The 14,115-nt window shown below is 39.8% G+C and overlaps 1 protein-coding gene across 4 annotated transcripts in view; it reads left to right on the forward strand.

Moving 5' to 3' along the window:
• arid2 (AT-rich interactive domain 2) overlaps positions 1–14,115 on the forward strand; it is a 100,704-nt gene that overhangs the window by 38,494 nt on the left and 48,095 nt on the right. For all 4 annotated transcript variants that reach the window (XM_080191245.1, XM_080191248.1, XM_080191246.1 and 1 more), the window contains exons 5-6: positions 7,394–7,612; positions 13,560–13,627. In XM_080191245.1, coding sequence (XP_080047371.1) covers positions 7,394–7,612; positions 13,560–13,627 — 287 coding nt within the window. The remainder of the gene's footprint in view (positions 1–7,393; positions 7,613–13,559; positions 13,628–14,115) is intronic.

The raw sequence follows: 14,115 nt of genomic DNA on the forward strand, positions 1-14,115 counted from the left end.
AGTGATCAGGACCATCAGAGGATACAGCAGGATATAGATCAGTTGGAGACTTGAATGGAGAGATGGCAGATGGAGGTTAATTCGAACAAGTGTGAGGTAATGCATTTTGGAAAGTCTAATACAAATAGGAAATGTACAGTAAATGGCAGAACCCTTAAGAGTATTGATAGGAAGAGAGATCTAGGTGTACAGGTACACAGGTCATTGAAAGTGGCAACGCAGTTGGAGAATTTAGTCAAGGAAGCATTCATTGATTTGGGGCATTGAGTTTTTAAAAATTGGCAAGTAATGTTGCAGCTTTATAGCACCTTAGTTAGGTCTTGGAACATAGTGTTCAATTCTGGTTACCAGAAGGATATGGAGACTTTGGAGAGGGTACAAAAAAGATTTACCAGGATGTTGCCTGGTGTGGAGGGCATCAGCTATCCGGAGAGGTTGGAGAAAATTGGTTGTTTTCACTGGAGCGACAGAGGATGAGGGGCGACCTGATAGAAGTCTAGAAGATTATGAGGGGCATGGACAGAGTGAATAGTCAGAAGCTTTCTCCCAGGGTGGAAGAGTCAATTACAAAGGGGCGTAGATTTAAGGTTTAAAGGAGATGGACGAGGCAAATTTTTTATACAGAGGGTGGTGGGTGCCTGGAACACTGCTGGGGGAGGTAGTAGAATCAGGTACGATAGTGACTTTTAAGGGGAGTTCTTGGCAAATACATGACTAGGACGGGAATAGACCGATATGGTCCCCGGAAGGTAGAGGATTTTAGTTCAGACAGGCAGGCTTGGAGGGGTGAAGGGCCTGTTCCTCTGCTGTAATTTTCTTTGTTCTTTGAAACTGAAATGAACTGCGGTATCCCTAAAGGATTCTGATAAGTGTTATGGTGGAAAATCAAATCAAGTGCCAATGATCTCTTTTTTCGTTTTTGTTCTATAATCTGTGCTTTGAAAGTGACGTGACGTCGTTTAAAGAAAGCTGAATGCATTTGAAATTAATTCTGAGAGCTGGTAAGAGGTTGCGGGGGAGAGGTGAGAGTGAAAAGGAGTGCGGCGGTGAGAGAGAGAGATGTGGGGGTGTGGCGATGAGAGAACAGGAGGGGAATAGTGTAGGTGAGAGTGAGATGGGGGAGGGAGGGAGAGATTAAGGTAGAGGAGAGTGAGGGATAGAAGAGTGCCAGGAGAGTGAGTGTGCATGTACCCTCAAGTCTGGCTCTTTACCAACTTGTTCTCATTCACCCTCACCCACATGTGCATGGTGGGACAATGGTTAGCACTGCTGCCTTACGGCGCCAGGAACTCCGGGTCGATTCCCGGCTTGGATGACTGTTTGTCCTCCTGTGTCTGTGTGGGTTCCCCTGGGTGTTCCAGTTTCCTCCCACTGTACGAAAAACATGCTGATTAGATGCATTGGCCATGCTAAATTCTCCCTCAGTGCATTTGAACAGGCACTGGAGTGTGGCGACTAGGGGATTTTCACCGTAACTTCATTGCAGTGTTAATGTAAACGCACATGTGACTATTAAATAAAACTTTAAACACACACTATCATCTACTCACACAGAGGGTGAGGATGACTGAGTGAACATCCTGAGACTGGGAATATTGCCAGAAACACACACTCACTCTGCTGCATTCTAATACTCGTATCTATTTTTTGCTCAGCAACTGAAGTTTCTTTTCAAAGCTGTTATAGAGGTTTACACATGAAAACAAGCCCTTTGGCCCAATTTGACCATGCTGCCCTTTTTTTTAACCCCTAAGCTAATCCCATTTGCCTGCAATTGACCCATATCCTTCTATGTTCATCTTTCCCATGTAACTGTCTAAACATATTTTATATTTTGAAATTAATGTTTAACACCGTGCCAAACTTTATCTTTCCATACTTTGCTTATTTACTATTTGAGTGAGGAAAAATTTGAAATGTTACCCCCCGCCCATCCCAAAGAAGGGTTGGACAAAAGAATATATTCACTTGTGTGATGTGCAAAGGCCAATGATAATAACCACAAATTACTGTGGATGCTGGTGTCTAAAACAAAAAAGATGATGCTGGAAAATCTCAGCAAGCCTGACCACATCCATGGAAAGAGAACAGAGCTAAAGTTTCTACACTGCGTATTCTGTGTAAAATATTGAGCAGTCAGCCGTGAATACAAACCTTTCTCAGCTGCTACTGACTCTGATGATGGGAGTTTCTCTTCACTTGTGGTGAGAAGTTGCAAGGGAAATCATAGATGTGTATGGGCATATTGCTTTTTTTTCAAAATCAGCTCAATAATCTATATATCATGTAACTAAATTCTACAGATGTAAGATCACCTGGAATGCTCTTAATAATTGGCCAAATCAATAAGATTATGAAGTTGTGCAAACATTTAATTGTTGAAATAACATAGTGGTGGATGATAAGCATTGATACAAATTCAGCTATAATTCAATTTTGAATTTCTCACTTCCTTTAAATATTGAACTGGGATGTTATCATTGGAGGATTTTCCTTTATTCTAACCAAGTAATATGAAAGCTGTTCAAATGTAAATTTAAATAAGTGATGAAGTAATTTTCTATTTCATTGCCTCTTCAGTTCTTTTAGTTGAAAATATTTCTTGACCATTTTTCATTCCACTGTTTATTCATGAACATGGGAGGCTTTCTTTTGAATAAACTGCATAAATTTGTAAAAGCTCTGTATCTGTGTGTTGTAGCCTGTTTTTTGGAGTCACAAGAAAAAGATTGGAAGCCCAATCCTCTAACATTTTGGCACCTTCAACATCTTATCCCTGCTTCTGGAGTTGATTTCTGATTTTGCATTCTACTTTAGAATTATTTATAGAACATGTCGCGGATGTTTTGTTGTAGTCTGCTTCCCTAAGGTTTGGGAAAAAAAATCTATTATGAATTACTTGATCAGAACTGGTTTGTAGTACTATGTGGTGCACAGTGATGGCTGGTTGGAATGGACTTGTCCAAAAGACTAAGTTTGATGGCAAAAGACTCAAGCTGCACCTGTCTTGCCGACAAGATTAGCAGGATACCGTGCCAGAGCCTGTGCTCAGAAACTCATTAATTATGCATAAGTTAGTTCCCCTGCGACTCTCCTGGCGGGCCAGTAGTTGATTTGTCTGCCCTCAGCTGACTGGTTCAAAGGTCACAGTGCCCTTCTTAAATACCAATCCAGTACACTCTTAGCACTCTCTTCAGCCCACCTGTCTTCACCAGACCATGCAGGAGTGCATTTGCTTCAATGCAAGAAGTATAACAGGTAAGACAGATGAACTGAGAGCTTGGATTACTACATGGAATTATGATATTGCAATTCCAGATATGGTTAAAGGAGAGAAGAAATCTGCTCCACGATTCAGCTAGACTGTCCCCAAACCCATCATGTGAAGTGCCCATGGCTCATTTGGACCTCAATTTTATTGGGAGTCTTCCTCCATCCCCTTCAGTAAACAATGTGGGTATCCCTTTGAGCCCCTTGTTTGGGGCTTTATGTAGTCTTGTTGGGGTCCAGTTTCCCTTCCCTTAGTTTTCCCTCTACTTTCCATTCTTCATCTTCATCCACATCCTTACTCTTCTGCGTGCCATCATGAGCCCTTATCCATCCTTCCTCCCTCCCTCCTTGCACAGTTGCCTTTCAACATTGTCCCCTCTTGATTTTATTAGGCCTCATCCCTTCGCACTCCACCCATCCTGGTCAAAATTCGGACCTTTGTTACAATGTCAGCACAAGTCCCACAGCTCCTTCCTACCCAGATAAACACTGCTGTATGGCACCAGGGATATCACATTATTCACTAAAAGAGGGTCCTATGGAATCCCCTGTCTTCTACAACCGCAGGCATGGTGCTGATCTGACTCTGACGCAGGAGGTCCATGGGTCCAGCACCAAGCTGCTGCTCATGAACACAGCTCGGCATGGAGATGGAGTTAGGAGCTGGTCTGCCCCAGCACAGTGGTGAACAGCACGTCAGAAAGAGCGCAGCACTATGACAGAAAGTTGTTGTACTCACTCCAACCTGAAGACTGCCTTGTGTGTACCACTTATTAGCAATCAGATATGATATAACATTGAAAGGTCTGATGGATGTACCCGGGCAGTTGTTTTAATGAGCACTCCTAAGATGGATATAAAGCATTTGCAACATCTGCCAGTGGGAAGAGAGACCTGCCGTTTAGAGAATTGTAGCAGGATTTTGCAACGACAAGTTTGATTTTTTTTTTGACTCTTGCTAGATTCATCACGCCTACTATCCACAAATCTGCTGCATGCTGTTGGGGAGAATTCTGCCTTAAATTTGTCCTCTGTCCTCAGAATAAATTAGGCAATCCGCACATGACCATTAAGGTTATTCGCACAATGCACCTGTTGGCGTATTGTCTGTTTTTCTTCACACTAATTAAAGAAAACTGTACAAATAAGATCCCAGAAATAACTGTGAATCAAGCAATTGCAACTCAAAATTCTACTCACCAATGAAAGGGTACTGAGGACATTATTACAATTGAAATCTGACAAGGTCTCCAGATCCACTTCATCCTAGGGTCTTTAAAAAAAAAATGGCTGCTGCGATAGTAGATGCATTCGTGGTAATTTTCCAAAATGTCCTAGATAAGGCCTCATCAGATTTGAAAATATCAAATGTAACTTCTCTATTCAAGAAAGGAGGGAGACAGAAAATAGGAAAATACAGTCCAATTAACATAACATCTGCCAAGGAAGTTTTATAGCAAGGTACTTTTAAAATATTAGGTAATCAGGCTGAGTCACAATGGTTTTGTAAAAGGAAAACTGTGATTAATTTACTAGTGTTCTTTGAGGAAGTAACAAGACTCCTGGATAAAAGGGAACCCGTGGATGCAGTATACTTAGATTTCCAAAAGACATTTGACAAGGTGTCAAGTCAGAGGTTACTACACAAAATAAGAAATCCTGATGTAGGCGGTAACAAATTAGTATGGATAGAAGATTTGTTAGCTAATAGGAAACAGTAGGCATTGAGGTTAAGATGTAACGAGTGGAGTGTCATAAGGGTCATTGCTGGGGCCTCAGCCATTTACAATCCATGTTAATGACTTGGATGACAGAACCAAATGTGTGATTGCTAAATTTGTTGATGACAGAAAGATAGGAGGATGAGTAAGATGTGAAGAGGAGAAAAGGATTCTGCAATAAGATACAGAGAGGTTAAGTGAGTGGAGAAAAATTGGCAGATGGAGTATTATGTGGCAAAATATGAACTTGTCCACTTTAGCAGGAAGAACAAAAAAAATGTTATTTAAATAGTGTTGCAGAATTATTGAGCTACTGGGTGTCTCTATACATGAATCTCAAAAATTTGAAATGTGGGTCCAACAACTGATTAGGAAGGCAAATGGAATGTTGTTGCTCATTGCAAGAGGAAGAAGTTCTGAAGAACGATGGCACAGTGGTTAGCAGTGCTGCCTCACAGTGCCAGGGACCCAGGTTCAATTCCAGCCTCTGCTGTCTGTGTGGAATTTGCATTTTCTCCCTGTGGACTGTGGGAGGAAACTGGAGCAACTGGAGGAAACCCAAGCAGACAAAGATGGCCATGCTACATTGACCCTAGTGTCAGGGGGATTAGCAGGGTAAATGAGGGTTACGGGAAGAGGGCCTGGATGAGATTGTGGTTCCTACAGACTCGATGGGCTAAATAGCGTCCTTCTGAACTGTAGGGACTCTATGAATTGATATGGACTTCTTTCCACAGGCTTGGGGAGCTGAATGACCTACCCATTTGTAAGTTCATTTGCACTAAGCCCTGGAGGCAAGTAGAGAACGGGAGGAGGCAATTTGGAGAGATGGCCATAGTGGGCTAGTGCACATCGCTAGCTCTGGGGCAGATTAATTTATCTGGTTTGAAGATGTATACAGTTGTGAATAAAGTCCTCAACCTGTTGATCAGAAAAAAGGCATAAATCTCTGCCTTGAGAAATTGATATTGTTGCCTTTGTTTTACACTAGAAAATTGGCACAGCAACATTAGATTTAGATCTAATTAACTCTGCTTTAGTTTGTGAGAATAAATTAATTTGGTCTATGGTGACAATGTTCCTCCAGAAAAGGTTTCTTCCAAAATAGTGTGGTGACATGACTTTGTTTTGTCATAAAAGAGCTCTTAGAATAGTTAATTCAAAAAGGATGGAACTGTTGGTATTTTCCTAGATTCCTATCTACCATTACCAGCTTTGTTCATGTTTTAATAACACTAGTGCTACTTTTATTCACATCCTGTCAAAGATTTTATTTATTTTTGTGATGTGGCTAACACTGGCCAAACCATGTTTATTGCACATCCCTAGTTGTCCTGATGACTGGTTTGTTGGGCTATTTCATGCAGAATTAAGAGTCAGCCACATCGTATGGACAAGTCTCTTGAATGGGCATTGCTGAATGGTGTGGCTAAACTCATACCTATCTCAGTTATTCAGATAGCAATGAAATTGATATATGCTGTTGGTATCATACAATTTCCATTACTCTGATGTGGTAATTTTGTTTTTTCCTCCCTGCTAATCACAGGTAAGCAGATTCACTGACTTCTGCCCTGAACGTTGTCTTGGTAGAATTTGAATACATGACCTCTGGGTGTTGTATTACAAATTTGCTGGTTTGACCTCTTCTTCCTCAGTGTTACAAATGGGTTCTGACATGGAGTTAGTCATCTTTAACTCCAAGATAGCACTGGAGCATGTAGACTTCTTGCAAGCTGTGCCCAGCATACCCTCTAATTCTATCTTTTACTCTCAATCTGTGCTTCTAAAACTTTATTCTAAATCTACTTTATTCTAACTCTTATATTACCACAACACTACATTCATCACTCTCTCCTTCTCCATGCACGGTATGCTTTATATAGCATGCAAGAAACAATAATTTTCACTGTATATTAATTCATGTGCCAATAAATCAAATCAAATTAATCATCCACTAGATCTTACGTTTTCTATATTGGATATGGAGCAGGATGTGGATAGTACAGGCCCAAATGAAACCTGTTGCAATTTAAGTTGCCCTGTGAAGTGCTGTGTTGTTGATAAAGTTGCAAATTTTTATTTTCAATGGGCAAATATGTGACTGATCCGATCATAGAATTGGTTTGCTTGTTTAGTGCACAGTTGTGTTCTTTTTGTATTCGAATTGACAACCCATACTATAATTCCACATGATGCTCCATGCTTTGCATTTGAGACAGAATATGAAAATGTATTTTCATTAAACATAACATGCTGTGACAGAAATATATTGGTATTTAAAAATTGGTGAAAATGATTGGCTGATGCATCATCATTGCAGCAGAGTACTTTACGTTAATAGAGCACTGACAAATCAGCATAATATTTACTTATGCTTAATGATTTGTTTTTTCTTTTAGATTATATTCGACAAAGCTATGGACTTAATACAGAGTTTGTAACACTTAGTGACTACAATAAATTGGTGCTTTCTCTTCTGTCTGGACTCCCTAATGAAGTGGATTTTGCAATTAACGTTTGCACTCTTCTCTCAAATGGGAATAAGCACATCATGCAACTTGAAAAAGACCCCAGAATCACCACCATTTTGCTTGCACACGCTGGAGTTTTTGATGACAGTAAGTTATACCACAGAATGCTAATGTGTGCTGACAGTATTTGTTGTGATAACGTTTTCATTGTGAATGCAAAATTTAACAATCAAGAACCCAAGATATGCAAGTTCATAATTTGTTCATCTCAGCTAAATAGGCTACTATCCATGTTTGTCAAGTCTACTGGAATGTTCCACCTATTAAGGTTTGATGTGAAGTGTGCCGTATTATTTATATGGTATTCCTGCACAAAGCTTGTTAGTATTTAAAGAACTAGTTTATCTTTTTTTTGCTCACGTTATTGACAACATCTTGTTATGAAATCAGGAATTTCATTTGTAGTTTTTTAATGATGGTTTGTACTTTTTTATTGCAAAAGTTTGTGACAATTTAGACTAGGAGCCCATCACCTTGGGGCAATTAGAGATGGGCAATAAATGCTGACAATGGTGGCGTTGCCCAAGTTCTGAGTATGAATAAGTATTATTATTCAACACATCTGCTGTGGATTTTCCAATGCCATTCAACATTACAGAAGTGCAGTGCTTCATTGTATATAGATCAGAGTGCTGAAACCTTCAAAAGCAATGGAGAGAGCTGGGAGTAACGGAAAGAAGAATCTATATATCAAGGGCGTTCTTGAGATCAAGATTTGGTTGGAGTCATTGCCATCAAATTAAAACATTAAGTGACCTCAATAATCAATACCCCAGGGACTTGAGTATAAATAAGTTAAATATTAGTTTATAGACATGCCTGGGTTGAGGTAATTAGAGTTAAATGATTGGTAATTTTCTTATAGCGAAGACATTATTTATGAAAATTCCATGAGAAGCAAGTTTTGATAACATTTATTGGCGTGGAATCAAAGGCAACCTACATAACCAGGCACACAGTTTAAGCGCACATGTTTTCTTTTCAAACAGGAGGAATTTTATGCTGATGCATTTATCACCCATTGGCTCATTTGGTTAGGGTAGTGAGTAGCTGAATAGTACTGAAAAATATATACTGAGTCAAATGCCTGACATTTATTTTTCAACCATCATTCAATACTTCTGCATTTATCAGTTTAAAATTTTATTGGCAGAAAGACTGTCCAGTTACAGAAATGATCAAAAGTATATGTGCATCTTTTTAGCTGCATCCTTCTGCCTCTCTCTTTATTTCAGTGTCATTAACAAATTTGGTTGTGAGATGTAAAGACTATACTAATAGGGGCTATTAAATATAACTGTATTGGTATTGGCAAGCTTGGACATAGAGCATCGAACCCGGGAGTGGGAGTAGGACATTTGACCTTTTGAGTGTTGTTACAATCTCAGTTGATGTTATAATTGAACGGGATGATCTCAGAATGGAACACTGGCTCATAAGATTGCAGCTTCTACTTATTTTAGAAAATATGGAGGAAATAGAGTTACAGAATGCCAATTAGCTTTTAACAACAACAAAAGCATTTATTAAACACGAAAAATGTGACTGTTCTGCAACACTCCTTCACTTTCCCCCTATATTCATACATGCACACAAATTTTAAGGACAACATGGCTTACAAAATATGTCTTACGCTACAACCTTATGAATAAACAGCAGATTCTGTCATCCAATAGGCTGGTCAGACAATGCTCCTCTCTGAAATAAAGTGGCAGATGCTACTTAGTTGATCTTCTGTGAATTTCACCTCGTGCCCCCAGATGATGGTCACATGATGTTTCCAAATTCCATTCTCAGAAAGACACACTTTAAAATACATTTCCACCAATGCTTTCCATGTGCTGTTTTCATCAAGGATCCACCTCCAGGTTTTCTAACTAATTTCAACTGAAGCTTCCTCTCTGCCATTTTAATAAGGACCCATCTCTCGATTTTTAACACTCTTTTCAGTATTTGTTTGTCTTGAATGTTTTTACGCAAACTCTAAGATCCAACCACAAATTGCTCCAAAATTACTTTGACCAGTCCTTCACAGGCTGTTGTAAAATATGACAAACCTCAGAATCACTTCAGATATCTTTTTGGCTTCTCAATAGCGAATCCCTTCTCAGCTCTGGGGCTTCAATGAACAGCATCCTGTTCAAAATTCCTCTGCTCCTTTAACTTCAGACTTCCTAGAAACTTTTAGTCAGTTTTCTTAGCTAGGCATTCTTTAGATTTCTGGCTTCTTGCCCCTTACTCCACTGTATGGCTTTTCTTTTAGAAAAGCTGTGAAAAGCCGCTTTCTACACTGGCTTTCAGTTAAAAACTAAACTCAAAAAAATTCCCTAAAAGTGGCCCCTAGTTGCTAAGCAGCAGCTCATCCTTTCTCCAGTTTCTTATTTACTTTACACATGGTAAACCGGCTCTCAGCACTCCAAACATAGTTCTAACTAAAATCAAAAACATCCATACATGCAAACGCAATCTAGAGTTGTACCCTTTCCTATACAAAACACTAAATTCAACCCATTTAAATCTCACCGTATATTTAGTATTTAACAATACAAATATAGATCACTCGAATCTATCTCTGTTTCCTGGCAGCCTGCTCCACCATTCAGTAAGATTATCTAATTATCTCAACTCCTCTTTTCTGCCTATTCACCAACACTCTTGTCTATCAAAAATCTTATCTAGTTCAGCCTTGAATAAATTCAATGACCTAAACTTCATTGATTTCTAGGGAAGAGAATTCTACATGCTAAGGATCCTCTGAGAGAATAAAAAGTCTCCTCATTTCCATTTTAAATTGGAGACCTCTTATTCTTAAACACTGACTCCCACAAGAAAAAATACCCTTATGGTATCCACTCTCATCCCTTCAGGATCTTGTGTGTTTCAGTAAGATCACTTCTCATTCTTTGGAACTCCAAAAGATATAGACCCAATTTCGTTCAATCTTTTGGTTTAAAGTTTATTTATTCATGTCACAAATAGGCTTACCTTAACACTGCAATGCAATTACTGTGAAAATCCTCTAGTCGTCACACTCCAGCGCCTGTTTGGGTCCACTGAGGGAGAATTTAGCATGGCCACTGCATCTAACCAGCACACATTGCGGACTGTGGGAGAAAACTGGAGCACCTGGAGGAAACCCATGCAAACATGGGGAGAACGTGCAGACTCCGCACAGACAGTGACCCAAGCTTTGGAAGCAAACACACCCTTCGTAATCGAATTATGGAAACGTTTTGGAAGTGCTTTCATCCTTATTTGATGTACTGATCTTCTTTTCTGTGTAAAGCAAACTGACAGCAAAAAAGAGGTTTAAAATAAAAATTATGTCTGCTGATTTTCGTTTTTTTTATTTGTGATTTCTGTTTTGCAGTTGATACTGAAATGAACACTGATGTTACAGTAATAAACCTATTCAGTCGGTTACTTTTAGACTTGACCTACCCGTTATTGATGCATATTGAGTGTTCAGACACTTTGTCTTTGTTTATAAATTTCAATAACTTACCCACAACAGATGGTAGACTAGAATTATTCTTTCTAGTTTTCTGTCCCATCATTCTTAAATAATGGAGCTGCCGTTGAAATTTTCCAATCTAAAAGGAAGATTCCTGAATTGCGAGAATATTGGGAGATTATGGCTAATGAAGGAAATGGGCACTCTGAAGCCTGCTAAATCTTTTTAACAGCTTTTCTTTGAGGTCCACAATAAGTACTGTTCCTTGTCACTCACCATCAAACTGTGCTGTTGTTGGATTTTCCTTTCTGTTGTCATTTCACTTCTCACTTCCTGTTTCACTTAATTTTTGCAATTGTTCTTTCCCATCTTCTAATTTACTCCAGATTTAATCAGAAATGCAGTACTTTAACCAATGCAAGAAAATGAGAATCAGAATTTACTCCAGATTTTAATTAGAAATGCAGTATTTTTCTTTATTTTAACTAACATTCAGTACTTCTGTTTTGGGGTTTGAATTTGGCCCTGTTGCTTATTTTTAAAAAGACTTCTAGATTCTTTCATGTACAAATAATAATCTGTCTATGGTAGTTGGCATTGCACACATGGATTGGTTTAAATAGTTTAGGTATGCTTCAAAAATATGCATGATTTAGGTCCATTTAAAACACGGACCTAATGTTACGCCGTTGTTTAAGAAGGGTGGCAGGCAAAAGGCAAGGAATTGTAGGCTGGTTAGTTTAATGTCTGTTGTAGGTAAAATGTTAGAATCCGTCATCAAGGAGGAAATAGCGAGGCATCTTGAGGGGAATTGCTTGATAGAGCACGGTTTCGTTAAGAGGAAGTCGTGTCTGACAAATTTATTGGAGTTCTATGAGGATGTGTCTAGGGTGGTGGATAGAGGAGAGCCGGTGGATGTGGTCGGTCTTGATTTTCAGAAGGCGTTTGACAAGGTACCTCACAAGAGGTTATTGCAGAAGGTAAGGGGGCATGGAGTTGGGGGTAGGGTGTTAGCATGGATAGAGGATTGGCTGCCTAATAGGAGGCAGAGAGTGGGGGTCAATGGGTGCTATTTGGATTGGCGGTTGGTGACTAGTGGAGTGCCCCAGGGGTCGGTGCTGGGGCCTCAGCTATTTACCATTTATATAGATGATCTGGAGGAGGGAACCGAGTGTATGGTGTCGAAATTTGCTGATGACACCAAGATTGGTGGAACGGCAAATTGCGCGGAGGGTGTGGAGAGTCTGTAGAATGATCTAGATAGGCTGGGCGAATGGGCCAGGAACTGGCAAATGGAATTTAATGTTGGCAAGTGCGAGGTGGTCCACTTTGGTAGGAATAATGGTAGGAAGGACTATTACTTATGTGGCGAAAAACTGCAGCAGGCAACGGTGCAGAGGGACCTCGGGGTCCTTGTGCATGAGTTGCAAAAACCCAGCCTGCAGGTGCAGCAGGTGGTCAGGAAGGCGAATGGGATGCTGGCCTTCATAGCGAGGGGGATTGAATATAAAAGTAGGGAGGTCTTGCTGTGGCTGTATAGGGCATTGGTGAGGCCGCAGCTGGAGTGCTGTGTGCAGTTTTGTTCGCCGCACTTACGCAAGGATATTTTGGCCTTGGAGGGAGTGCAGAGGAGGTTTACTAGGCTGATACCGGAGTTGAGGGGGTTGAGCTATGAGGAGAGGCTGAATAAACTAGGCTTGCACTCATTAGAGTTTAGAAGAATGAGGGGAGATCTCATTGAGACATATAAGATGATGAATGGGATGGATAGGATAGAGGTGGAGAGACTCTTCCCGCTCAAAGGACAGTAGGACTAGGGGGCACAGCCTCAAGATAAAGCAGGGGGGCAGTTTAGAACGGAGTTGAGGAGGAACTTCTTCACTCAAAGGGTGGTGAATCTCTGGAATTCTCTGCCTGTTGAAGTGGCGGAGGCTACCTCGCTAAATATTTTTAAGATGCAGGTTGATGGGTTTTTGATAAGCGAGGGGATTAAGGGTTATGGGGAGAGGGCGGGAATGTGGAACTGAGACATGACAGATCAGCCATGATCTTATTGAATGGCGGGGCAGGCTCGAAGGGCTAGATGGCTTACTCCTGCTCCTATTTCTTATGTTCTTATGTAAAACATGTTCCACTATTTCATGAGATTATGACTGAGTTGGTTGTGGTCACAACTTTCCTGTCTGCTCTCCATCGCCTTGACTCCCTTGTCAAAAGATCAAACATCTATCTAACTTAGCCTTGAATCTGGATTTTTTTTGTTAACTGTTGTAAGAACTTGTTTGAAAATAAAGAAGGTACTTGTCCATTCACTTGCAATCATTGACCATCCATTTCTTTTGAACTGTTGGTGGTTACAGCACCTTCGCTGTAATGTAAATGTTATGGCCACTTTTGAAAAAGATACATTGTTAATTGAAGCGTACGCATGTAATATTTTTCTGTGTTGAAATAAGTTATCTCTTAGTTTTAACGTGTTAACAGTAAATGCAAAAGTAAACAATGAGGGGGCTAGTTTTAAGCATTATGATTATACTAGCTTAATTTTATGCTTATTTGTCCTGATGTGATTGTTTACAGATTTGGGTACCTTGTCCTCTGTATTTGGTGCAGAATGGAAAGAAAAAACAGGCAGAGATTTTGTTAAGGTAAAATATGATGGTTATTAGATCAAACAATAAATGGTATCTGAATTAGTGTAAAGTTTATAAAGACAGTTAAAATCTGTCAAATGAATTACGGTGATTTGATTATTGATACATACCTATCAGCTGCATTATAGTGGCTATTATTTTTGAAATTATTACCTGTAAGTGGTGGCAATTGCGCTACTTGTAATTTCTTCATTGGTCTGAAGGAAATGGTTATGAGCATGTACATAATGGTGTCCGTTGTTGTTGATGGAATAAATGGTATAACGGGAAAGTAGGAACAGGAGTAGGCCCCTTCAAGCCACATCCATTGCTCAGTGAGGTTGCAGCTGTGCTTAACTCCATCCATCTCCTTTAGTTGTATCCTTTTATACTCGTATCTAGAAAAAAGTCTTTTGCTCTTCAGTTTAAAATTATTAATTTAGCTTGTATCATAGAACATATAGAACACTACAGCACAAACAGGCCCTTCGGCCCACGAGTTG

This window comes from Carcharhinus amblyrhynchos, chromosome 6 (assembly GCF_965287045.1).
Source record: "Carcharhinus amblyrhynchos chromosome 6, sCarAmb.v2.hapA, whole genome shotgun sequence".
In the NCBI taxonomy this organism is placed as follows: domain Eukaryota; kingdom Metazoa; phylum Chordata; class Chondrichthyes; order Carcharhiniformes; family Carcharhinidae; genus Carcharhinus; species Carcharhinus amblyrhynchos.